This window comes from Gallus gallus, chromosome 12 (assembly GCF_016699485.2).
Source record: "Gallus gallus isolate bGalGal1 chromosome 12, bGalGal1.mat.broiler.GRCg7b, whole genome shotgun sequence".
Lineage (NCBI taxonomy): Eukaryota > Metazoa > Chordata > Aves > Galliformes > Phasianidae > Gallus > Gallus gallus.
In genome coordinates, this window is record NC_052543.1 from 14,240,927 (window position 1) to 14,267,286 (window position 26,360).

A 26,360-nucleotide genomic window follows, 5' to 3' on the forward strand; every position below is an offset into this window, starting at 1 on the left:
CCAGTGCTGTAGTTCTACAAGACTGTAACTCAGCTCAAAAGAAAGCTTCATGCAATGGACTGTGCAACTGCGCTCCCTGTCCTACAGCCTCAGCACATTCACTTGTTTTTAAAGTCACTGTCAGATAATACACATTCAAATACCCAATGCAAAATAATTCCTAGAGATTTATCACTAAATTGACAAGACCGATAGTGAACAATCAGTGTTCATTTATTATCAAATGCAAAGATTTATTTTCATTAACAGTATCAATTGCTCAACCAATACAATCAGCAATGGCCTGTTAATTTGGATAAATGTAACTATCTCATCCTGCCTTAATAGACTTCAGCTACATTGCCATAAGGACAGAAATATCTCCAGACTGGAGATGAACAGAATCCATACAAGCACACATGGGCTAATTACTCAAAGTTTATGTCTGTGTTCAGAGTTGGCTGAAGATCAGATGAAATTGATTGCATGGTTCTCGCTTCACATTCTCTTATCTGCAGACAGAAGGTAGGTTTTTCATTCCTATCACTGTTTTATCCTCACTGGATTAAACATCTTTGGATTCCTTGAGACATAAGCAATTAAATGCAAGCCAGTGCTAAGTCTTGAGTATAAAAATACTACACAAGTTTATCAGAGGATTCATTTGAAATGAATGCTTCAGAAACTGATATTCCTCCACACTATACAAGTAAGAAGACTGCATGAAAACAAAAGTTAGAAAGCAAAAAGCCAATATTCAGAGTTTTTTTTGCAAAGACAACTCTGGTTTGCAAAGGAGTTCTCTCTGGTGAAAACATTCTGGGGCCAGTTTGAAGAATTTCAGTACAGCAAGATGAAAACTTAGCAAGCAATCAGGGACATCACAAGTTGTAGCTGCCATTTCATTCTTAACTTGCCCCATGGTGAAAGCAGAATACCGAAGACCAAGCAGTGGAGGAGGAAGGAAGTGAATATGGGAAGGGAGATGTAATGTATAAATGTCTCAAAGTGAGGTTTCCAGCATTTGTCTTGCTCAGTGATGTTTGTTTATTTTTTAGTACTGCTTTTGATTTTTACACACAAGAATACTACACTTTTCTTCTGCTTACAATCGGTTTTTTACGTTCAATTTTGTTTTGTTTTGCTTTTTCTTTTCTTTTAAAGAATGTCCATGGAAAAACAGAAATTCAGTGCTTTCTTAATCCCAAAAATGCTCTTGTGCCAAAATCATGTCAGGCTACTGGACAGTTTTCTATCTCTGCAGCATTCCACTTAAAGAATCTATATCTGTGTTTCCAGAAATACCAATACAAAAAAACTGTAGCTTTCAACACATTACTTGTTGATTATGTAGATGCACTTTCAGACTTCTAAAAGCCTTGTGAAATTTATCTAACAGCAGTAATCTCCATAGCAATCTAAACCATTATTTTCCATAGCCACATTGCACAGTCGAGCTTCTTAGCTGCTTTAAATAATTCATCTCCCTTCTCTACCTCTTCTGCCGTGCTGAATATGACCCAGGGTATTAGAATTTTTCATAAACATAAGACTTCAAAAATACATTTTGCACCATTAGGAGTCTGAGAGAGTCATGTGGTTCTTAATTTGGCATGTAGCATTCTGCAGCCTCAGGGCATTTGTTAGCAGGTAAATTCAATGGAAAAATACCCAATTTTATACTTTCAAGTCTGAGATAAATACTCAGACTCCTTCTGAGATGCTCTTGTTTAGTACCCTGTTCTACACAGGGAATGGATGAGTGGATGGATTCCAACAACAGAACTCCAAAAGCAGGGATTCGGGTTGTACCCAACCCTAAAGGAGCTGAAGATGAGTTCAGCGTACTCAGCTCACATTGCTCCCCATGTAGGTGAGTCCAGGAGGATCTGCTCAACCATATAACAATTCTATTCCAGAGCCTAGATTTCTGTGTCCTTTAGTGCAATGTTCTAACGACAGAAGGGTAACAACATAACAGGTGATCTATTACTCTGTGTCGAGTCCATCTCTTTGAAAAATACTTCCACTTTCCATTTTCTCATATTCATAAAGCAAACAGAAGATACACTGCAGAGCAATTTATCTGGCAACATGTTTATCCTAAACACCAGTGCACTTAGTGAACAGGCTGTGTGTTTTCATGCCCCCTCACTAATGCTGAACCATTTGAACATCTCTTTCTTCTCACGGCGTTATTTGCTCATCTCAGCAGCGTATCAATGGGCTGTGATCTCAATAAAGCTTTCCTGCATTACAACAAAGGGAACATCTCGTGATGTTCAAGCAAAACACTTGGGTGCAGAAGTGCCTGCGGAACTGGGGCCAGGCTTATCAATTAATGAGTTTTCCTGCATTTGTTTTTCAACCCTTCTCCTCATGCACTATTCCAGGTATATTACCCAGGAGAACAGCTCCTGGGGTAGAGTTAAAAGTCACTCAAAAGCTGCTGGCTGCCGATGCCCTATCAATCACACAAAAGCAGGAAGCAAAATAACTTGCAAATCATTACAGACACTGGAGGTTAAGTCTCTGGTAATGCAGCCCTCCTGTATGCACAAATATAAACTGTAAACACAGACATTTTTAAAGCAATAATAGACCAAGTGGAAACAAAACCCTATGCAATCTCGTGCCTTTCAGTGCACTGGAGTGTAGGTGAACAGAAGTAACAACTACCTCCACCATCAGCATAAACAGAACGAGCACAGCTGAGATTAGATATCAAGACAGCACCCTTCACAAAAGGATGCAGCAAATAAAATCACCTCCTGAGGCAAAACGCTCTGCTGCTTCATTCACAAGCTCAGCAAAAGCATCCTGTGTAATACGGAAACTTCCTAAACCACAATTTAACTCTCTTGTCTGGGAAATATTTTTACCATTTGCCACTTGATTTCAACTTTGGTAACCTTAAGCCTCACCCTGAAGCCAATGTAAAAGCCCCTAACTTATGCAGGGGGAAATAACTTCTAACAAACCTTGCACAATTAAGGCCCCTCCAGCTTTCTTCAAACCCTGAATCACTAAGAAAATCCATGTAAGAGCAGAGGAAGACCAATACCTTTGTTGGCTAGGGAAGTTTTGTTGCTAAACTAGGCTTGTTGAAATGAGCAAAATTGAAAGATGCAAAATGACAAAAAGGAGAAAGCAATTAAAGGCTTAACACAGTGCAGTTGAAGTCAAACATCAAAACGAGAGATGGATGATTTACCTAGTTCACTGTCCAGTTCCTCCGTGTGTACCCCTTCTTCTCCAAGGGAAGAGCAGTAAATGAGATAGAAAAAATTAAAAGAAAAATTCAGATACCAGCACCAAGCAAGAAATTCCCTACAGCAAACAGCAGAACCAGCACTAATTTTCTATAGATTGAGCCCAAGCTTCCCATTTATCACAATCTAGTGACCAGAATATTGATGGATTTCATGTACATAATGAAAAAAAAAAATGGAATACCTGTATGAATTGGTTACTTTCATGCCACAGTTTGATGTGGCAAAGCAACACGTTTGTATACTTCTCACTGCAGTGAAGCTTCTCCCTCAGATCTGCATGGTCTGACCTTTGTAATCCATGCTGCCGACATATGGATCTATCAGGTGGCCAGACCTGAATGCCAATGAAGAAATCTGAGAGAAAAACCTTGCATCTAAATAAGAACTAATGTAGCAAGGTTCTCAAGAACAGACCTAAATTTATGTGCATGAAAGGTCTGACTGACTTCACCGTACCTACTCAGATGATTTAAGATGGATGTGATGCAACTCATGACTCATTTAACTGGAGCCACAGGCCCACACCAAAGTCCAGAGGCACTGGTAAAGGCATAGACAGGAATTCTGCAGTTTTAGAGGCACCTGGGACAAAGATCACATCGTTTTTCAAACACACAAAGCCATCAATATTCGCTCTTGCTCCATTTATCATTATCTGCTCCATATTCATAAGTTAACAGTGACACAGATGATTAAAGTATTGCTTAGCCTATAAATAATAATAATGCAGTCAGAAAATGGAGGATGATGACAAAACCAGAACAAAGATGGTAAAAACAATCGTGGACCTAATATGGTAAAGCATAAGCCATATAAGTGAATGACAGAAGCAAACAGAAGGTGTAGTGTCATAGTACTGCTTTTGAAAATTTGGATACCCAGAAAACACTTCCATGACCTGCGATAGGTTCTACCAAAACTAAAACATCCGCTTAGGAACATTAACATGAAATATGAACTATGATAGCCTAAACAACTCAAAACTGCCACCAACTTGTCAGGGACACACCTCACAGAGAAATAACACCCGACAGGCCAGAAAGAACATCCAACAGGCACAAAATCCACAAACAGGATGGGATCAAGCCTGAAATTCACATGTACACACACACAACACACGCAAAAAATGGAGGTAGAGCCCCATGACTTTAGTGAGACCCCAACATGACCCTCACCAAAAAACGTCCAATTTCCATGATGCAGTAAAAATAATTTTATCTATTCTTAGTGCTGTGATGTACAATTATTCCAATGTGTGAAGCAAGATCAGAGCAGCCAGGCAGAACACTGCAGTGCACTGCTGCACTATGAAGCAACTTGTCTAATTACTGAATGTTAAAAATGTTCATTAATGAGCAACTTGGTGAATGAAGTGGAGGGGCGCGTGGGAAGATGAAACTTGATTATTTTAAGGACATTATAAACAAAAATGTTGCTATTCTGTAAAATTACGAACTAGATTAAAAAAAAAATAAAAATGATGCAGCTGTTTGTCTCCAGTCCCAATTAAATAAATCATCCCAGTGCTTGCCTTGTAATTGCAAAGAGAACAAGAGGTTTAGAAGGCTTTCCCTTCTGCAAGGAGAAGTGCCGTGTGGTGTTATCAGGGCTATTGGCACAGTGGGTGAACTTCAGCCAGGGCAGAAGTTGTGCTCAGGGGAAACAGCCCTCCGAAAGGATAAACCTTGTGCTGAGCCTTTGCAACCTCCTCTTTAAACTACCAGCAATGCTTAATTGCAAGGAGGAGGGAGCTCTGCCTGCCTATGCTATGATTTAATTTTGCTCCAGTTTTGATTACCCACTGACACATCTGTTTTTAGGCCCAGAAAAAGGCCTCCATTGGTGCAGCTCCCTCCTGACAGCTGATGGCTCTGCTCAGTGGGAGCAGTTGGTGCCTGGCTGCACAGACGGCTCCTCATGTCCTGCAAACCTCACAAGTGAGAGGAAGGGGAGGTCTGAAAAGCTGCATGTTGCAGAAACAGGAACGGGGGTTTGCACCTACCAGTAAAAAAGGTCAAATGGAAAAGATGATCCTTTTCCAAAATAAAATGGTGGTTGGACTGGATGACCTTAGTGGTCTTTCCAACCTGAATGATTCTATGAAAATCACAACTTGCAGTGAGCTGAATCACACCAGTGGGAGGTTAATCACACTGTGAAAATTAATTTCACAAGGACAGCACCAACACGGATGAGGTGAACCCCTCCGCTTTTATTATCTGTCCACCATGATAGCACTGTGTTAGCCAAAATTAACCACTAGGACACCAACACCTTTTCTGGTCTGTAGGCAAAAGTTTCCACAGAAAAGTTTTCCCAAATGTTTGAGTTGTTTTTCTCACTGCTCCCTTTTCTTCCAGCGCAGAGAAAGAACCTTCGTTAGCAGCCCTGCCTTTGGCTGCTCCAAATCGGACAGTGGCTTGCATTTCCAACATCTCAAGGAATACAAAATTACATTGGTGCAGATTATCAGTGGCAAAAATCTACCATTTCCAACAGAATTTGCTTTCAGCAATCCTAACACCAAGTGCACCTCCAGACTTTAACATTAAAAGTGAAGCAACTGACTTATTTCTGCCCAAAGACAAATCACGTAAAGCAGGGTAACACAATGGAGCCCACTGAGGCCCTGATGTGTTCCTGCTACATGGGGACCCATGGAGCTCTGGGGTATGGTCAGCACTAGTGTGTACTGAAAAGCCTCTGCAAAAACAGAGCCTCGTCCTTCTACGACCTCTTGCTGACTTTTATTAAACAATCAGCCTTCCTGATGGCTTACACACACAGACAGTGATTTTACAACATAATGAGCATCACCTCTATGCACTTACTCATAAACCTTATTATTATCATTTTTACACATTTCTGAACACAGGTTATCGCAAAGGAAAGAGAAAGCCAACGGCTCAAACGCAATATTATTTAGCTATTTTCAGTCTCTTACCATCATCTTCACATTCTTCTAGAGGCTTCTGCTGTTTGCTCAGGCACCGTGGATCTAGCCAAGACGTTGTTTTTGTATTATGGCTGGAAACAAAAAATGGAAATTTGACCTTTGTTAATAAAGCAGAGCTGAAGTATCAGCGACAGAAAAAATATATATCCTCTGTATTATTCAGCAGACCTGAAGGCATAGTTTTGCCTCAGTAGCAGCAGCACTGCAATTTGCTATTCTGCAAACTAGCCCACCAAACCATGGGAATCATGGCATTGTAATAACAAAGGTGAAGAACAAAAAGCTAAACTATGAAAATCAGTGTACCTGACTGACAGGAGGCATATGAAAGCTACAATATCGTAATATGAATTTCTCGACTTCTGGCTTTGGTGATTTGTTTCTTAATTCCAGGAGCTGTCTCAGAGTCATTTGCCTACTGATGAAAATACATAAATTTCCCTTCCCCCATAAAACACTCAGTGACCTTTCTCACTGCAGAAGACCTTTAATGTTTGTTTGGATTTGGCCCTCACATTAGTCAAAAGCAAAACTTCCAGTGACAACTTCTAATTACACCAACAGAAATGTTCTGTGGAAGCCTTGGATGGAAGCAGAACAACTTTGCTTTCAACTTTTCCTTCCTACCAATCCCCCGTTGGCCTGGCAGTGAAGGTTGCAGTGTGAACAGCCTTACAGGTCATTCTTTAAAAATTATCTTCTCCCATCATTTCATTTGTATATGGAGACAAGCTTGTAATATAATGCCACAGCCTGATGTCATCACAGACCTGACCTGCAAAGATAACCCTCTGGTCCCTGAGGTGCTATTTGTCTGGCTTAGTCTTCACTGCTGAACAGCTTGAAGCTTCAATACCATAGGAAAGCTGTTCTCCTTCAAGGTCTCAGAGAGGTTTGCAAGCTTAACCTCAGCCTCACAACAGCCTCATGACATAGGAAATGCCATAACGAGGGCTGTGATCCTCAAGGAACTAACACCTGACCAGCAAACTCATATTTATCACTAGAACATGTGACTGCCCTGCTCCTATGATCCGAACCACTGGATATTAGGAAAATTTTCTCAGCAAGAGTGGTGAGGCAGTGGAGCAGGCTGCTCTGGGAGGTGGTGGGGTCACCATCCCTGGAGGTGTCCAAGAACCATGGAGATGTGGCACTGAGGGACGTAGTCGGTCGGCATGGGTTGGGGTTGGACTTGATAATCTTAGCAGTCTTTTCTAACTATAGTAAGTCTATGATTCTATAAAAAGTCATTGTTTTACACATCCTGCTGCCCTGCCTGCCCCAGGCAGGATGAGCAAACTGGTTTTTAAACCTTTTGTATGCTTCAGAGCAATTAATCTCCAGCTAGAAAACTGAATGGCAGAAATTCAGCAAGCCGGGCGAATTAAAAACAATAAAGCAGAGGGGTCCTGCCAACTTATAAATAGGAAAGTCTGTAGCCTAGCTAAGAAAAAGGGCTGTGGGAGGAGAGCAACTGAATATTTACATATTTCCTCCAACTCTGCATTCAGCAACTCAAGGCTCACAGCTGTGTGGTTTGTTGAGGTGTAGAGAATTTAGCTGAACACCTTTCAGATCACACAGAGGGCCGGGATTGTGTCAAACCTGCAACACGGTCTGACCAACATACAGGGTAACAGGGATTGGGATACATGGGGTAACAAAAATCCAACTAGCACACCAGTTCAATGTATTTTGAAGACAAATCACTTCAGTTACAAGCCAGCAGAGTCTGTTCTCCAGCACACAGCTCCGGCCCCCCTGCACCTGTGCTGGTGGTACGCACGCGTCTCAGATGTTCCTACACTGCTCCATTCTGCACCCCAACTTGATAACTAAAGTGCTGCAGACGATGGTTACAGGCATCTGAACCAGCTTGAACGCACCAACTCATCAGCTTGATACAAATCAAACTAAATTGTTTCTAGGCTCAGACTGTCCTTAGAATTAATACAACTGCGGCCATTCAGCACCACATCCACACCGACACATTTTTGAACAGAATCACCCCATGTATCTGTATCCTCAAAACCTGCGCAGAAGGGAAGGCAGCCGTTGGTGTGCTTCCAGATTTTCCCATCACACAACGAGGTGTTGATGCAGACTATATTTTACTGCCATGTCTATTGTTCTCCTGCAAAAGGTCTAACAAATTATTTGAGGCGCTTCCATGCTAGGATTCTCAAAATTCCCCCAGTTCCTCCAGCATTCTGGCACTCTTCTCTAATGTGCTCCCCTGCCCCTATAGCCAATAGGAAACTTGCAATGACGAACCTCTCCTTGGCTTCTCCCAAAGTTCAGATCAATTCCTCATCCCTCCCTCTGCTTGCACAGCTAAGGCCTCGAGTTTCATAAGTTAATTGAATTTTAATCTAGCTCAGCTCCACAACAGGTCCTGTTTTATAAGTTACTCCTATCTCAATAAATCTAGACAAGTATAATTAGAGACTATTATTTATGGCATGAAGAAAAAATCAATACCATCATAAAGCTGCTGACAGCGCAGAGCTTTTAGGCAAAGCCTGTACAACACCAGGTGCTTTTTGCTTTCCTGAATTTACTGTGCCTGCTTTGCACAGAACTATGCCTTCTGCAAACCACTGCAGCATGTTAACACGTTTGGCTTTTTTGACAATGCACAAAGCCCATAGCCTGGCTCCATAGGGAGCGGAGGAATTCCCCTGTCTTTGAACTTGGGAGTCATCTGGATGTTAATCCAATCAGGAAATGCAAAAAGCCCTTCCGAGCAGTAAAGAACTTTTAGCTCTGCAACATAACACAGACACTAAATATTTCATACACACACACAGTGCATCCACAGAGGTTCACTTATGCCCACAGAGGGGGAGAGAGATGGAATCAGAACAACGAGAATGAGCTTTACTCTATAAAATAGACTTCTCCGTTCTCGGTGTAGGCCATCTCCCAGTTTTCTGGCAGAGGACCTAGGTTATCCTCGGCAGAAGGAGGTAGGTATTGAGGGAGGCTCTGAGATGGTTCCGTGGTGGGAAGATTGGTGTGGCTATCAATCGCAGACGGTGGGGCTGTCTCTCTGACGATATGCGTGTGATGCTCGTCTTGGTCACCAGACTCTGCTGTAGATTAAACACATTTTCCATATTGAGGATTAGGAGAATAACATTTCCTATCTGAAGAATGATCAAAAGGAGAGATGCTTTACAAGGCAGCCAGAAGCTCAAAGTCAATAAGCCAGTGGTGAACTTCTCTAGCAGTGCTTTTTATTTTTTTTAATTAAAAATTAAAATGAATGTCAGCACTGCACCACGTGTTCACATGTTCATAAGTGCCCGTTTGAGCTGTCTAGAGAGCTCTACTACACAGATCTACACTATATCCTACTATATCCAAGTCACTAAGGGGTATTTTATGAAGTATTTTTCCCTTCTCCCATTATGGAAATACTGTTCATGCTTATATTTGTGCCGTTTTGAGCTATATATACAAAGCAGTGCTGGCCATTCCCTCTACCCCTAATTACAGCTAACTACCGAGCCCCTGGCCCTGTTTTCGGGGGGCTCGCTAATGGCAGCTCCTGTATTATTTCAACCACGCGTGCTGCCTTCGCAAAAAGACAAGATACCAAAAATTATAAGCTGGAAGAAGATGGAAGAAAAAGATCTAGACTTCAGCAGCGCTCTCAGATGCTTGCTTTCTAGCCTTCCCGCTGTTTGATATTTTTAGGTAGAAGCTGACAAGATAAAAAGGCATGAATGAATCATCGCCAGCTTAAGACTGTGAGTGTAAACATGCCACAGCCTGAAAAACACAAGTCACTGAGAGGTCTGCTAAGGAAGCGGGAGCATTTTAACATGACTAGCACACTTACACGTGAAACAAGCATAAGGAATCACTTTGGTATAGGAGAAATATCTCTCTTTTCTTGATTCTGTGCCCATTTCATGGAGGCAGGGGGCCAGGGTGTGAGAACGTTGTGACAAATGAGCTGCATCTTCCAGTATTTCATCTTCTTGAAATAAAACGAGGAAAATAAATGATGCTATGCTCAGTTCAGGGGCAAAACACTGAGATGAGTGGAAAGGAAGGCAAATAGCATCTCTCACTGGCTTCCTCCTACAATCAGGTCCTGCAATAGGAGTCGAGCTTGCTGCCACCTCACAACCCATGAAAAATTATCCTCAGGTGAAAAACTTCATAAAGGATCTGGAAGGCAGAGATGGGGATTTGTAGCCTGGGAAGGATGAGGCCAACTAGCAGCGTTTTGAGCTGGAAAACGTGAAGGGTAATATCCAAGCAGAGCACAACCCTCAAAACCACTTGACAAGAGAAAGACCAAAACTACATTTTGGCCTAAATCCTTCTCAAGCTCCACAGAGATGTGTGACTTTATATTACAAAAGTTTCCAGTGATCTTTCAGCCAATGCTTGAGGATAGCCTGAGCGGCATTAAGATCTGCACTGAGCAGGACGTGAGGCCTCACTTCCATAGCACGCAGCCCTCAGTCTGTTGGAAGGGACCATGGGGAAGAGGATCTTGTAATTGTGTGCAGTATCTCCCAGTGCAAGGAGGGGGACAGGACAGTCATATATTTTAGAAGGAGTAATAATTAGTTTCAAATGTGCCACGCCTGAACCATTTCATATTGATTTTAATGACTAGAACTCAACCACAGGTCAAGCTCTTCCTTGAACTTTCTGAGCTTGGCTGAGATTGAACTGACAATGAGCTGACAAAGCTGCAGACAGAACTGAGGTTCTGGGCTAATTTACAATGAAGACGAGTGTATCTCATGTAGTATTCAAGATCATTTCAACTTAGAAAGTTTCTGATTTCCAGTGGGAGACTTATATTTCAAGCTGACTGTCCACAAAGCGAAGTTCAAAATGATGGCACGTTCCTTGACATCAGAAGTAATTACATGATTCTTTGTAAGAAAAATCTCTGCGTTTGCCAGAATGATTAACTCAGAGCATAAAGGGATTTACAAATGTTACCTTTAATTTCTACCAGACATCATTTCATCTTTCTGTACTTAAACTTGTCATTTGGCTCAACGGAGTAATTGAAATCTACACTGGAGTAAGTGAAAGCAGAATCTGTCTGCACCCAACAGACAATTTCTGAAAGAAATATGAATGTGTCCTTAATGATGAAACTGCACGTTACCACAGAACATCTTTTAGAAAATTCTCAATTATTCTTCACAGTTTAAGAACCCTGATTAAAAATCTAGCAGTTTCCTACACTGGAGGACTTTAAAATGCAATGCTGCAAAATAAAATGCCTCCCAGGAAGCAAAACCCACAAGCAGACAAACAAATTAACCCCTCCCAAAATCTTTCCCGTGCACTCTAGCTGCCAGACTGTGGTATTTTCCATTTACCTGTGAAGCTACTGCTCATTTCAGGTGCATCATCCTCTTCCTCATTCTCTGTGTGCACTATGCCAGCATTTTGCATATCATTGTAAGACTTGGTTCGCTTTGGAGTTGACTGCTTGGAGCCAGACTGCAGGTTTTGCAGAGCATCGGTGGAAGTCACTTTCCCACTGAGGGGCTGGCTGGGAGGCTTGGGCGTTCCATAATAGTTACCTAGGCAATAGAAACACATTTGCATCTTCAGAAGGGAGCAGTTTAAAGCAGTGAGATTTCTGTTTTATTTTCAATTCCATCAAAATCTCTGTTCTTCCCCACTAGTATGTAAATAAATACATAAACTAACACAGCGTTCCCATTTTTTAAGGGGCATATTTCATCCCTAGAGCAGACACGGACATATTTTTGCCTTTTAAGTTATTCTTGTTAGTTCTCAAAGCAGAAGCAATGGTCCCATTGTTTAGGTGCACTGAGCGTACAAGGGCTAAAACAAAAGGCAGCCGTGGTGAATACCAAACTTCATCTCATTACAGCTGAATTTCAATTAGTAGCCTTTTTACGTGTGTACCCACACAATGCTGTGGCAGATCTGGAGTGAGCCCTGCAGAAAATAAAAAATTCATGACTGCTATCACCCAGTGAAGTGATGAAAGGCTCGATGGCCTGCTTTAACACGCAGGTTCTTTTGGAGTGGATGCTGCGTTTAAAAGCAAAAACTAGTCTCTCTCTAAAGGAAAACTTTGTCAAAGGAGAGAAAAGGAGAGGCACCACGTGGCACTGCTTCTTCCAAAGAGGAAGCTCAGCACTTGGGTCAGCCTGGGTAGAAGTGAACAACCAGACCTTGAGGCAGAGCTGGGATGGACAAAGACACAGTGGCGCTGTGCCAGCACAGCCCCTGGCATCTGCTCCATGGGTGACGTGAGCGCTGCAAAGTGCCTGGGATACTTTGGTGTCCCCTTAAGTAACAGTGGAAGAAGTATGGAATGCATGCAGGTGCACTGGCACAGGAACCATGTGGAGATTTGGCATGGGTTTGCTTCAACCCAGTGCTCGATGTGCTCTGAAATCCCCAGGGAAGCTCAGGACTGGAAGTGGTTTCCACAGTTACAGGAGCTCAGGCTCCAGTGCCAAGCTCTGCCTCACTGCCCAACAGATATCTTTCACACAGAACTCTGTGATGTGCAATAGTTTACATCCAATTACCCTTTCAATAATTTCCTTTTGGAAATCAGAGTTGGGCTCAAATATTCTCCTGACCTATGTGAGGGTGGACTGGTACAGCTTCAACTTCTGCAGCAGCACAAGATTCTCCTTTAAATCACACAGGTACATTTGATTACATTCCTCATTTATCTCCATAGGCTACATGTAATACGATTATTTTCCAATTTTTCAGTATATAATTATATAATATATTTAACATCCCGTCTCCAAAAAGTTCTAAAAACCCTTTTATTGCCCCTATTACACTGGAAAGAAACCACATGCCAAAGGCACATGATGAAAGGGCACTTTAAAACCTCACCAATACTAAAAAAGATTCTTTTATTTACTTTCATGCATATGCGTGCATGCTTTTGTTGCAGAAGCCAATATCGTGGGCTCCATTCGATCTGCTCTGTGCTCATACAGCCTGAGTACCAGGACAGCAACACGTGCAGGTTTGTCTTAACAAGGTGTGCTCGAGCCTGTACACAATGTCATGGATTCAGCTCCATGGGAGCAGCGATGCTCTGCAATGCTTTCATCTTCTGTTCGTCATTTCAGAATCCTAAATGTACATTGATGCATAATTTATAGGGAGAAGGAAATTACTTCTTCTGGAAAGTCTCTAATGGGGATGGAGGCTCCTAAAGCAGGTTGCAGCCTCTGCTAGAGAAATGATTCTTATGCTCCACATACTGCAGAACTGTTTTATGCAGAAAGAGGAGGAATGGGGGAGAGAGAGTGCAAAAGGAAAAATACAGAAGTAGGTGGGAAGAAAAAAGCTAAATGCCCTGCTCTCCTCCTGTTTTCTTCAGCATTTCTCCAGACAGATGCTGCTACTTTTTGTTTGTTTCTTTTCAAAAAGTAGATGCATTTTACAAGTATCTTAACTGCTAAGCCACAGATCCAGATTTTGCAGTGGATGCAACAAAGCAAATGAAGGGGATCTGTGGATGTTGCTAACATGCATTTTTATTTCTTCTGGACAAACCCAAAGCACAGATGTTACCATCATTCCTTCAATCACAGATACTTCGAGTTTGCCCATTTTCAGTTCCTCCACCAACAAGCAAGGCTGAGCTTATGAAGAGCTCAAGGAGAGCTGTTTCCCAGGAGGAAAACAGGTGTCTTCCAAGTGGTTCCAATTTATCTACACTGAAAACACCAATCCTTTTTCAAACTAGCCATGGTTGGTTGGTACCACTATCAGCTAAGAATTATTTTCTATATCAACTGCGTGCTGTCTTAGAGGACCCCCATAGATACATATGAATGCACATCAAGAGTAAATATGAATATGAAATGGAGCGTGGCTATGCATGCGTGGGTTTTGTTTTGCAGAGTGTAGGAAATACAGCCATGGGGGCTGAACTTTTCTTTTTCCTCCACAGGAGGCAGACTCAGCCTGAGCCAGTATTAAAAAAACAACACAGCTCTTCCTTCAGATGCACACAGGGACAGACAGGTGTGGCAAAGCACCCAACTCACAAGGAGAAACTGCAAAGTGAAGCTCCAAGGCAGCTTCCAGTTGACAGACTGAGGGAAAAGAAATATTCTTCCCCTTGTGTTTGCTGTATGCAGTCAGATCTCTCCCTTGCTAAGCAGCTCATTGTGAAGGCATAGCACGCGGGCCCGGGCGTGGGGGCAAACACACCATTAGGAGGGGCTGGCACTTAAAATTATCTTCCTACAAATTATAAAGAGAAAATATTTACCCTGTGACTCAGCAATCCAAACACGCAACATTAGCAACTGATAGCGAACAGCCCAGGAAGAGTTTTTAAGCACTCAGACTCGACATCATTTGCTCAAATTAAATCTGACAGTGTTTATGAGAAAAAACATATATTTAAAAATGTGCTTTAACAGTGTTTTGTGAGCCACTTGTAAGCCTACAGAAGGGGCTAACTCCATAGCCAGTATAATTTGTACTGAATATCCAATCAGCTCTAATTATTAACAGCATGGTACATGAGCATACACAAGCATCTGTCAGCCCGGAGGATCCCCAACCATTTTGGGAACTCAGTGCAGTGGTTCCAGCAGAACTCTCCAGGGTGCTGAGCAACCAAGAAGGCATGGGTGCCTCTGACGGGATGCCCCGAGGCTGGAAAGAGCAGCTCATCTTCCAGCTGAGGGAGACTTCTTCAGCAAGACAACAGGAAAATCTCTGTTGTTCCAAGAAAGCACCAGTTATGAAGCACCTGGGAACCTTCTCATGCCTGACTGCTAAGGGAAGCAGTCTCCTGAACCTTCCCACTCCTCATTCTCATTAGGATCCTGCCAACAGTAACTGCACTAATAGCTAATAATGCATTCACTCAGCAGATGCACATACCATTAGCTGCGCTCTTTGTCAAGCACCTTTCACTAACCCTTATTTTATTCAGTCCTTTGGTGCTTAAAACACATTTAACCACAACTCAAGTTTGATGGCAGCTCTTGCAGCCAAAACCATGAGTTAATCCATGTATTCTAAAGTACCACTCAGGAGAGCGCGCAGAAATACCAACAATAATGAAGAAACCATAATAGCTATTTGGAATGAGTTGATTTCTTTTCATCTCCTTATCTCTAAGTGTCGGCAGCTTACACATTTCAGCATCACACACAGTAATTAGACTTCGGTTACAGCTAATCACAACAATAAGACAAGTTCTCATCATCATAACACTTCTTCCTCTGCCAGCTCAAGCGTAGATGGTAATCAATGAAAGCTATCTATCCTGTCCCAGAGTTATGAATTAAAGCAATGCTGTTTGTCCAGAGAACTTGGGCTATTCTGTTTATTTTTTAGAAAGCTAGTGGTAATGAAAAATTTGTGTTATATTTCAAAATAACAGTATGCTATTATTAAACATTCCCCTGAAGGGAAGTAAATCCATCCATGATTCTAAGTTTTTTAAGTGACCTGGAATTTGAAATGTAATTCATATAAATACATCAATTACTACACTTACATGAAAATAACTGTGAAATCAGCCCATAGGAACTGCTGTCAATTGCCATTTGATTCAGATATAGTTGTTAGGAGTCCATTCATGGAATGGGGAGAGATGCATAAGATGGCAGATACAATCTAGAACGGTCTAAAATTGTACAGATAAGAGGCCAGGTGTCTCTTGCAGAGAGGTAAATTGAGACCACAGAGGCTGTGGGTGGCAGAGCTGCTGGGAGCTGTGCAAGGAGGCAGAGGGGCTGTGAGCAAGGGCAAGCATTAATCCCAGTGGCACAGCACCAACTGAAGAATGCAGTCCCAAGCCTTACATTTCAGGCACTTGAGCCTTCCAGGGCTGATTTTGCTGCATCTTTTTGTAGGGACAATTTCTCTTGATTTTTTTTGTTGCAAAGAGATTGAAGCCTGGGACTGCAGGTGCATTTGTCTGAGGAAAGTGCAGAGCAGAGTTCTTTTACTGATGCCTGCTGTGAGGCATAATTTTGCAATTATTAAACAAACAAACAAACAAAAAAACCAACACAACACTCAAAAGCTTCTGTGTAGCACAGAGGACCCTGTGTCCGTGGGAATGTATCTGATCTTCAAAGTTGCATCTCTGAGGTAACAAGGACTCCATTAAGAGCTCATGTTTTAAAAAGCAGTTTGCAGCACACTGTGTTCATGCAAATGCATATTTGGGGAAAGAGACTTGGAGATAAGTGTCAAAATTAAGGCAAGGTCTTGACATGAAGACTTCAAATGTAATTATTAATGTAATTGTTTTCTTTTCTGAGATGCAGCTCATGTTCTCCGCACTCTACAAGAACCAAAACAATTGACCCTTCGTTTTAGCAGAAGGGCCTCTGCTCATTTAATACAGCCAAGAGTGCTCATGTCTGATTAGCACAGGATGAATGGATTCCTGGGAGCAGAGCTCCTGCTACACTGTTTTGTCTGTTCTCTTCCCAGATCATATTCTGCTACAGATTTCCACATTCTGATGACAGATCTGGCTGCTGTCTGCAGGATTCACCTAGCTGCAACTGCACATTGATTAGCAATTGCCTCGAGGAAACTCAGAGTATCCAGGCAACCGGGAGGAGGCCACAGATTTAGCATCTGGATCGGAAGCAAAGCACAGACAACGGAACAGAGCTCAGAGAAATTAGCCTACAATATATGCAAATCCAATTTGCTTTAACGAGCAAGATTCTCTGTCAATTTTTTTTCAGTTAGGAATGGTGAGGTTAACTGAAAGATCAGTCCAGATTTTTTGTTAAATTAGTCAAAATACTACAGTTGCACATCTCAATTTATGCTTGAAATCTAACAAAAACTGCAGTTAGTGGCCCTGTAGGCAATGACAATATGGCAGAAAGTCACCTACATATCAAGTCAGTCTCACTTATTCTAATATTTCATGTGTTATCACCAGGTGTTGCCACATGCTATTGACAGTGCTTATGTGCAGCTACATTCAAGCACCTATAATGCTTAGTACATTTCTAACAGGCAAGAACAAAGGAAAGATAATTATAACATACGTAGAAAGATAATGGTGGCATGGGACAACCACGGCATCTCAGGGTGCTTCCAAGCTCAGCTATACTAGATTATTTGTTATATTCACATGCAAATAAATTCACAGGGAATATGAACGTGAGCATAGCATACACAGAGAACACAGGAGAAGAGGCTGGAACACAGCTTACCCAGCACAAGGCTGTAGGAGTCAAGAAAATGCCATGCACTGTGCCCATTTTGTCAGAGGTGTTTCAGCCTCTGCCCCCAAGGTCTGTGTTTTAAGATATATTAAAAAGCGGTGAAAAGCAAAACTATCAAGGAATAACTTCAGACAAAGCTCACATTGGAAAACTTCTGATTGCAAATGCACAGAGAAGCCAAGCAGAAATTCTATAGGAAATTCAAAGCCAGTCTAAAACTATTACATACCTGAATATTTGCTTTTAGAGAGGAAGAGTTATCAGCTGTGACTTTAGCTGTTTGTAGAATGAAGCACTGTTATCTGATGACGCTTCAGTATAGCTGCACTCATGTTTAATACTGATAATCACACCCAGACAAAAACATCCTTTTCCTTCTTATTAGCAGTTTAAAAAAGAAGCTAAGCATAAAAGCCAAAGGTAGACAAGGCACCTTTCTGCAGTGCACAGATGTTTGTGAGTGAATATTCATCACGATCACAGAATGGCTTGGGTAGGAAGGGACGCAGAGCTGCTCTCAAAGGAGCCTTTCTCCCAGTCCATAAGTGTGTAGGATTGCTGCGACCCACGTGCAGCACCTTGTACTTGGCCTTGGTGAACCTCACTAGGTTCACGTGAGCCCACTTCTCAACTCTGTCCAAGTCACTCTGGACGGTATCTCTTCCCTCTATCAGATCATTACCAAGCAGTCAGAGGAGAAAACAGCTCCTTGATTTATTTTATTAAAACAGAGATTGCTTTAATGAAAAAAAATAGAATTTAACCTTTACTTGCTGTCCCTGTCACAGACACACTTGTGTGTGTACCTCCTTTGCCTATAAAATACAGTGCCAAAGGAGCCATTTATTGAATTATTGAGTCAATCTGCAGTACAGAGACACTAATAAGCAGATCTTATCTTATTAAGTGGAACATGTTGATCTGCTGCATGGGCATCCCCAGCAGCAGCCAGCCCTACTCGCTCAGTCTTGCATTCTGCATACCACAGACGTGGTACTCATTTCAAGTCTGGACCAAGCAGACGAGACCCACAGGCTGTGAAGGCACCAGAAGAACAGCTAAGAAAATCCTGCCATTTTGCTGCAGCAGCTGGGCGAGCAATGCTGCTGCAGAGAAACCTAAGGAGAGCGTGCACATCAGGCGTGTTAGGCTAAAGGCATCTTGATTTGAACATGTTGCTGAATACACCTCTCTACTTCAGCTGAAATTCTAACTACACTGTTAAGGTAATTTATTACACTCATTAAGTACTGCAATCAGAGACCCTGTCTACAGGAGCTAGTTTTATACACTTTAAAAATGTTAGCAAGTCACCCCATTACATCTTAGTCATGAGACTAATGCAGATTACTTATTACTTCTCTTGGCAATCACATAGCACTTGTCCTGTGAATGAAAGATGATGCCTTGACAATAATACTCCATAATGTAATAACCCTTCACATGTTATAAAGTGCAGCACTTTTTCTTTTGAGGATCACTAAGTGCTGGGCAGGCATTCATTAATTCAGCCTCGCCAGACCCCAGTGACACAGCCACCCCCATTCAAGATTCAGCCACCATGCTAATGTCTCCGTGCGGTGCCACTGCTGCATCCAGCTCTGAAATGTCATCAGTGCCACCATCTCACTCCTATTTGTAACAGGAGATAACCGCAGGCACAGGATATCTGCTGAAATATTAATGAAGAAAGAAGGAAGTGTTGTTTTTATATTCTCCAGGCTGGGAATCTGAAGCACAGAGCAGCCACCTGATTTTCCCATGGCCGCTTGGCAGGCTGGGGAAGAAATGGGAATAAAACCTAGAAGCTGTGGCTCTGCCAAAACAGCACTCCCTTGGGGTCCCCGTGAGAGCCTGCAATTCAAATGCAGAAGTAATTGCTAAATAATTAGTAACCTACACAATTACTTCCATGCATCCATCAGTTTTTATACTCTGAAGGACTGGTCAATAAATGCCTGAGATTGCAATTATCTCGGTTTCCTATCCACCAGAAGGCCCAGATAATGTGCAGGCTAAGAAGACTTTTTCTTCCTCATGAGAACTGTCAATGGGAATTACCACCTGGCTCGAGCATGTGGTGCAAAACGGACCAATACCGGTGCAGCACAGCAGCTTTGGGCAGGTCTTCCAGCATTTCAAGTCCAGCTCTGATGAAATCATGGATGAAATCTGATGAAATCTGATGAAAATGGAGCTTTCTTAAGGGAAGAAAGGGGAACCTTCTAAGCTTTAATGTCTAAAAAGCAGCATCTTAAAACTGGATCTGGGAACCTTATGAATTAAGGCTTTCAAATTCAACCTCCCACCTGATTGTGACTTTATGGAGGATTGTGGGTGCAGGACACATCAGGGGGTGGCCAGAAAAGAGGCTGCCATGCCCGCTCTGCATTCACAGGGATGTGAATCAAAAACTGCCCACAAGAACACATTTGCAGTGCACCAGAAGAAATACTGATGGTATTATGCAGCCCAGTGGGTAGGCAACACCTTTTCAGCTTGAAGTTTCTCCTTGCAATTAGAGCATTTCCAAAGACCAAGCTTTTCTTTCAAAACCTGATATGCTCTCCTACTATTCCATGGTTTCCAGCTGTTCTCTTCTGCTTGTTCTTTATTCCTTCCTAATCAATAGTATCCATATCAGCATCAAAGTTCTGCGTTTTACCCCTCTTCTGAAAGCTCCCTGTTTTCTAATCTTCCTCCCCAGAAGCTCTCTTAAGTAACTGTTATTAAACAAAAGCTTTTGTTACACCTTCTCCTACAAGGTTTTTCCCAGTGATAGTGTTAGGTTCACAGGGGCTTTACATCTTCAAAAGGCAAATGAATATCATCTGTTAATATCAGAACATAATGTTCACTGTTGAGGTCACACTCTGCTGAAATGCAGCACAGAACTCAGAGCATATCTACATCCATCTCCCACCCATCATCTTGTGGGGACTCTTAGAAACAAAGGACCAAAAGGAAACTCAGGACAACCCTGCCCCCAAACCACCATCCTGCTTGAGTCACCATGGGGGCTGATGGAAATACAAACCTCAGTCTCTGCTCCCAACATCTCAAACTTCAGGAGCTTCTCGTGAGGTGTTCTTCCCCACTATGAGCACTGGGTCTGTACTTCATCACCTTGTTCGTAAAAACTGCCTGCTGCATTTTAAAGGAATTGTGTCCTTTCTCCATGCAAAACATTGCTACCTTACTGCAGCAATTAGGAGCTTCTTTCACCTCTCAGTTCATTTAGTACCACCAAATCTGTCTTACATCATGTGGCAGAATTTCCCTAGTCAGCATCACTATTCTCCATTCCATATCAGAACCCTTGCTTCATCCCTATATCATCTCATTACACTGTAAATGAAAGTAACTCCATCTCTCCAACTGTTTAATTCCTGTTTGGTACAATAAGTAGCATTATTAATAATAAAAGCAATGCATTAACAGTATTATTTTATTGTTCTCCAGGGAGAAATAGAAGAATACTTCCTTGTTCTGACTTCTATCCATCTGATTTAGAACAAGCCATCACTGGCAGGGCCAAAAATACAATCAACTTCACCATGGAGAGACATAAAAGAAAAAAGCAGTAAAATGCAGCATAAACCAAATGCAAATTGATGTAATCTAGGACAATAAAGCTGGTCAAAAACCAAAACTTGGACAGCAGAAGTCTAATTTTGTGGCCTTCCTTAATTTTTTTTTAAGCAAAATGAGTGGTGTTTGCAGCTTGAGTCTGAACCACACCATCTTCCAGGGTCTAACTGAGATCAAAACTGTTCTGATCAATACACAAGATTTCCACCCCCAAAAAAGGACAACAGTACTATTAAAGAAATATTGGGAGGCAGCAAAAACATTTCTTGAAGCTGGAAGTGGAAAATGAGCTATATTCATTTCACATCACAACCAAAGAGCCGCGTCTTGTTGCATACTGTGCACACATGTTGTCATTCTGTTCTTTCTTCTTACTGGCTTTCCATGGGCCAGCTCTCCAGCACTACTAAGCAACTGCTACAACTGCTGATGACAGTGGTGCTGAAAAGCTTCTTTCCTATTTGCCAAATTAGCCTCTCCAAGCTGACATTTCTATCACACGCAGAAATGAAATACCCATTAGACTTAGAGATCGACCTCATGCACTGCAACTCAAAAGAGTTACCCATGAAATCCAAATTGCTTAGCTGCTACAGCATATAATTGCATAAGCAACGAAATGATCACACTGTAACTGTCCCAGGTGGGTACAGCATTTCCTCAAAGCTTCTTCCCAGCTTGTCCCAGGAGCCCGCTTACAGAGAGTTACCCATTCTATCTTTCCAAATGGAAAGGTCGCCAGAACAAATACGATCGGGAAGTAACGGCAAAGCAGTTCAGCTGATCTATTTTGAGCACTGTGACAAAGAAAACTAATTTAATGTTATAATTAGAAATGTGGAGAGGAAAAAGCTCATTTTGGAGAAGTGCTGCTGCTGGAACATTAGTGTTGGTGCTGATGGGGCCAATCAGCTCAGAGAGATGGAAGACTGAAACCAAATCATATTTGCAGCATCTTCATGCAAACCACAAAACAACAACAACAACCCACACCTCCAAAAGTAGTTTCACATCAAATATTGATTGCATCTTTAGATCAACAAATCCTATTGCATGACTGAATTTGGCCAATTTGTCTCGCATGTTCTTGAAGGCAAAGCCATCTTTTCCCTGCTCTCACCCCAGTGACATTTCAGTGCCCCTTGGCTGGCTCAACGCTGTTGTTTGCAAAGCTGTGCTGTAGAAAGAATCAACACAATGACTCAGCTTCTCAGTAATTATCCAAGAAGAAAGAAGAAAAAAAGGCCAAAAGCAGTGCACCGTGTGGCTGCATCCTGAGACACAATTGGGCAATGAAGGATGTGTACACAGGGAAAAAGATGAAGAGATGAAGGGGAAAAAGACAGCAGGAGGGAAGAAAAAGTGAACAGGGAGAGTGGTTATAGAGGATACAAAGAAAAGATGCATTTGCATTCACTGCCACACTGTCTTCCCTCAGTGTTTTGTTATCAGGTCTCATCTTAGATTTTTCTGGCTTACTGATGCTAATCTTTTAGGTAACTGATGAGAAGAGACAAAAGCACAGAGTAATATTGAAATTCCTTCTCTCTGGGTACAGGCAAAAAAGGAAAGCAGAAGGTTAGGAGAGAAATCAAGGCCTTGAATGGGGCTGGTAAACACGAGCAAGGGTAATGCAAGGCAGACATCCTACCACAGCTCCTTGAAGTGCTTTTTCAGTGCCCGTGACTCCATACCTTCATAGGTTCCTACTTCCAGAAGGGTCCCACTTCGCTCCAACTCCAGAAACTCCTCCACAGTCAGAAAGTTATAGTCCACACCAGGCACTTCTCCTTCTCTCGGAGGGCGGGTTGTGCCTGAAAGGAAAAATTGGCACATTAATACTGTTTTCTTATCAAGTGTTAAAAGGGACAACAAAAATGATCATAAAGATACAACAGTATCCATAAAATACAATTCTGCATTACACAGAGAGCATGGACAAGAGTCAGCAACCCACATAAAAACAAACCAAGACATAAATCTTAGGCTGAGCTGATGGTACCTCTTGTTCCACCCAGCCACAGTGGTTTTGATATTCCCAGAAAAGCTCTCTGGCAAAGAAATATCTCATGCTACGTGCAGAAACACAGTTGGAAGAGTTTGGTATCTGGGAATAAACCAGCAATTACCTTCTCGTCATTAGCAGAGTGTCACTTCAGCTTCACTAAAACTGCATCTGTATTCTCACATAAGACAACTTCTGCCTTCCCTTGTTTCTGTATCACTTTTTCTCACCAAATATTCTTTCACATCATAAAGGCCTCTTCTCCCTTACTTCTACTTATTACTTTATTTATGTTAGAGGGAACTAAACTGAAGAAAAGAGCAGTGTCTTTGGGTTGGAGGTGTCTGAATGCTGTGATTGCAACCAATCTGCTGTCTTGGGAGTTATTTTAGAGACATGGAAACCATGTCTAATATTTAACTAAGCGTGACTTCTCACTCCTGCAGGACTACCCCGGCCCCTAGGCAGTATCTCCTCAGTGCATGCAATTTCCTAAACCCTTTATAAAAGGACTGAAGAAAGTATAAAGAAGTTGAGCTTCTGGAAAGTAATTGGGAAGAGTCCAGCTCTCAGAAGTTGAAAGAGCATAAATTTACCATGCCTACATCTGGCAAACGTTTTTCTCGAGTGCCAGGAGAGCAGAAAGTCTTCTTATGCCCTATTCACCCAAGAGATTAATCAAGAGGTCAGTCTTGATGGAATGACACCCTTGAATCACTATCAGTAGATAAATTTCCTTGATACACATCCACTTTCTTCAAAATCCCTCATTTCTTGTTTTGAAATAGAAACACTTTCATTTTATTTACCACCAGTCTTCAGATAATCTATAAATTCCTGTGCTTTTGCTATCATTCCTCCTTCTGGAGCTGGTCGTGAATGGGTAAAGGTAGGAGGAAGGACAGAAAAAAGGGGATGGAGATGATGATGAATTCCTTCATCCTATTAACAGAACAACTCTTTCCAATTTGGATGCAGATGTTCATGCTGACATGACCCTCACTGAGGCACCATGGCTCTTGGCCCCTGTCAAATTCCCCTACACCAGGCCCATCAGAGGAACAAAACACTCCAGCAATAAGTCCAACCAAGGCTGCGCTGTAGCTGCTCCATGCCTGGGGCCCAAAGGAATGAGAACCAGACGCCACAACACTCCTCATTGAACGCATCCATCAAACGCCCATCACCCCGAGCCAAGCGAGCTGAATGCAGGGATTGGGCCATGCTTCTCCCCAGTAACTGACAACTCATGATTGTGAGAGACAAAGATCAAGGAACTTCAGGATTCATTTTACTTTATCTTTACAAGTTCTCATCTTTTCTTTATCTATATCTTCCCACAGAGAGTATTTATTAATCATTTTTTTTTTCCCTCTGAATTTTTATAGCGGTGAAATTGCAGTCAGCAGTTTACTTGTGCTGGCTGCCTATTTGACATGACAATTATATCTCTGCCATAATTCCTCTGAGCCATTTTAATGGATCTATTTGTTTCATCTCAGTGTTCTTAATTTCCTGAATATGTTCAAGTCGAAAAATCGCAGATGTGCTCACTATCAGCGCGATTGCCTGCAACATACACTAAATGCATTAGAAACGCCAAGCCACAGCGTAAAAGAAAAACATTACATCATGAAGATAACATTTGTCACCTCCCGTCGGTCTCCAGCAATAAACAGGGGGAAAATAAAAACAACACTGGTTAGGATATCTTATCTGGGTGAAGTGAAAAACCCAACCACTTTCCATGTTGCTGTCTAGAGCAAAGATTGCTTGCAGATGCTCAGGCTGTTATCCTGCCTCACATCTGAGCAAGTGTTACTGAATGCAATTCAGAGAGGCAGGGGGAAGGGAAAACCCGCCTCCGTTTTTCTTGTAGCAGAATGACAGGCTGCCGGCTGGACACACGCCTGGCAGATGGCATTTCAAAGAGTTTTCATGAACCATCTGGGATGTGTACAATGATTACAAACCACACTTACAACAAAGCCAGAAGGGCTGCTTCACAAGGGGGTGGGGGGAGAGGGCGGGCAGAAAGAAAGCATGAAAGAAAAGAAAACCAAGAGGTGCGTAAGCAAACCCGGTGGCTCTTCTTGGGAACGGGGCACTAAGAAGAATTGGCACCTTCCAGCCCGAGTTCCTCTGCAGCCTGAAACAACTGCACAGCACAGAGGGCAGCCCAACGCTGCAGGCTGCGAGCTACCAACGGGGCTTTCTATTGATAAACTTGAAATTGTAATTAAGTCTCTTGATATTAATGTGACTTAATTATGTGCAAAGCATAGAGCGTGTTTTCCCTGTTATATTTCATGGCAGCATCCTTACCGCAGGTTGGTCAGCACTGGAGGAGAGGGCTGTGAGGTGGCTGTATGTTTTGTCAGAGCTAATAGCAGATCAGACCAGAGATAATGGCAGAATTAATTGAGCACAATGAGTGCCGCAGACGGCCCAAACAAGAGCTCGATACACCATTAGAAAAGGAGACCCAATTGTATTTAAATATGTTAACCTGCCTGTCACGTTTGCACTGAAATATTAAGTGGCATCAAATTTTACTGCCATTAGGTAGCAATTTAGCTAATTAATTTGAGCTATGTCCCACTGTGTGACTAGCTCAGAATTGCTAATGCTACCACACAGAGTAACCAGAGGAGAAACTGAGCTGTCCCGACTACTTGTGCATGTTTAATGGTTCGTAAACTTTCACTCCTATTTGGCTACAATGTCCCACAGCATATAAAACTATGTAGAGACATTAAATAGACAGCAGAACCACTCAAATCTTCTCTCGCAACCACAGCAGGCTGAAGAAAACAAGGAAAAATAAGGCTGGTCAGCATTGCAGGCCTTGCCTTTTCTCTTGCTCTGGAGGTAAAACCACATCTGGATGGCCCTGACACTAAGCCAAACATCCACCTAGCTGTTGGTTTGGCTGCCGCGCTCAAGCACACAGACCATCTAGAATACCACCATTAATGCCCGAGCTACAGAAGAGGGATTCTCATCATGGGCTGGAGAGCCCACCTGAGAAACTGCCCAGGGACACAGGTGGGCTTACCCAAGGAGAGCCTAGAGCTGCACATAAACTAAATTAAAGCTCGTCATCCATGCCTCAAGTAACTGACTATGGCTCAGATGTATGGAAGGCTATCAACTATAATTCTGAATAATTTAATTGCCCATTTAAAAGACAAATTGCTGCTGCTGTTATGTTGCCTATCAACCATGCTGACAATTACCCAACATGAGCCTCAATTATAGCATGGCCAGATTGTAAATATGTGATTCAGGGGCTGTTTAGCTCCTTATCAATCTATCAGGGCCTCATG

At 42.3% G+C, this 26,360-nt stretch overlaps 1 protein-coding gene across 45 annotated transcripts in view; it reads right to left on the reverse strand.

Moving 5' to 3' along the window:
• MAGI1 (membrane associated guanylate kinase, WW and PDZ domain containing 1) overlaps positions 1-26,360 on the reverse strand; it is a 293,011-nt gene that overhangs the window by 59,294 nt on the left and 207,357 nt on the right. For 20 of the 45 annotated variants that reach the window (XM_040646381.2, XM_040646379.2, XM_040646364.2 and 17 more), the window contains 5 exons: positions 22,721-22,840; positions 11,577-11,783; positions 9,098-9,308; positions 6,199-6,281; positions 3,194-3,232 (listed from right to left, as the gene is read on the reverse strand). In XM_040646381.2, coding sequence (XP_040502315.1) covers positions 3,194-3,232; positions 6,199-6,281; positions 9,098-9,308; positions 11,577-11,783; positions 22,721-22,840 — 660 coding nt within the window. The remainder of the gene's footprint in view (positions 1-3,193; positions 3,233-6,198; positions 6,282-9,097; positions 9,309-11,576; positions 11,784-22,720; positions 22,841-26,360) is intronic. The other 25 variants (XM_040646380.2, XM_040646365.2, XM_040646378.2 and 22 more) reach the window with 4 other exon arrangements.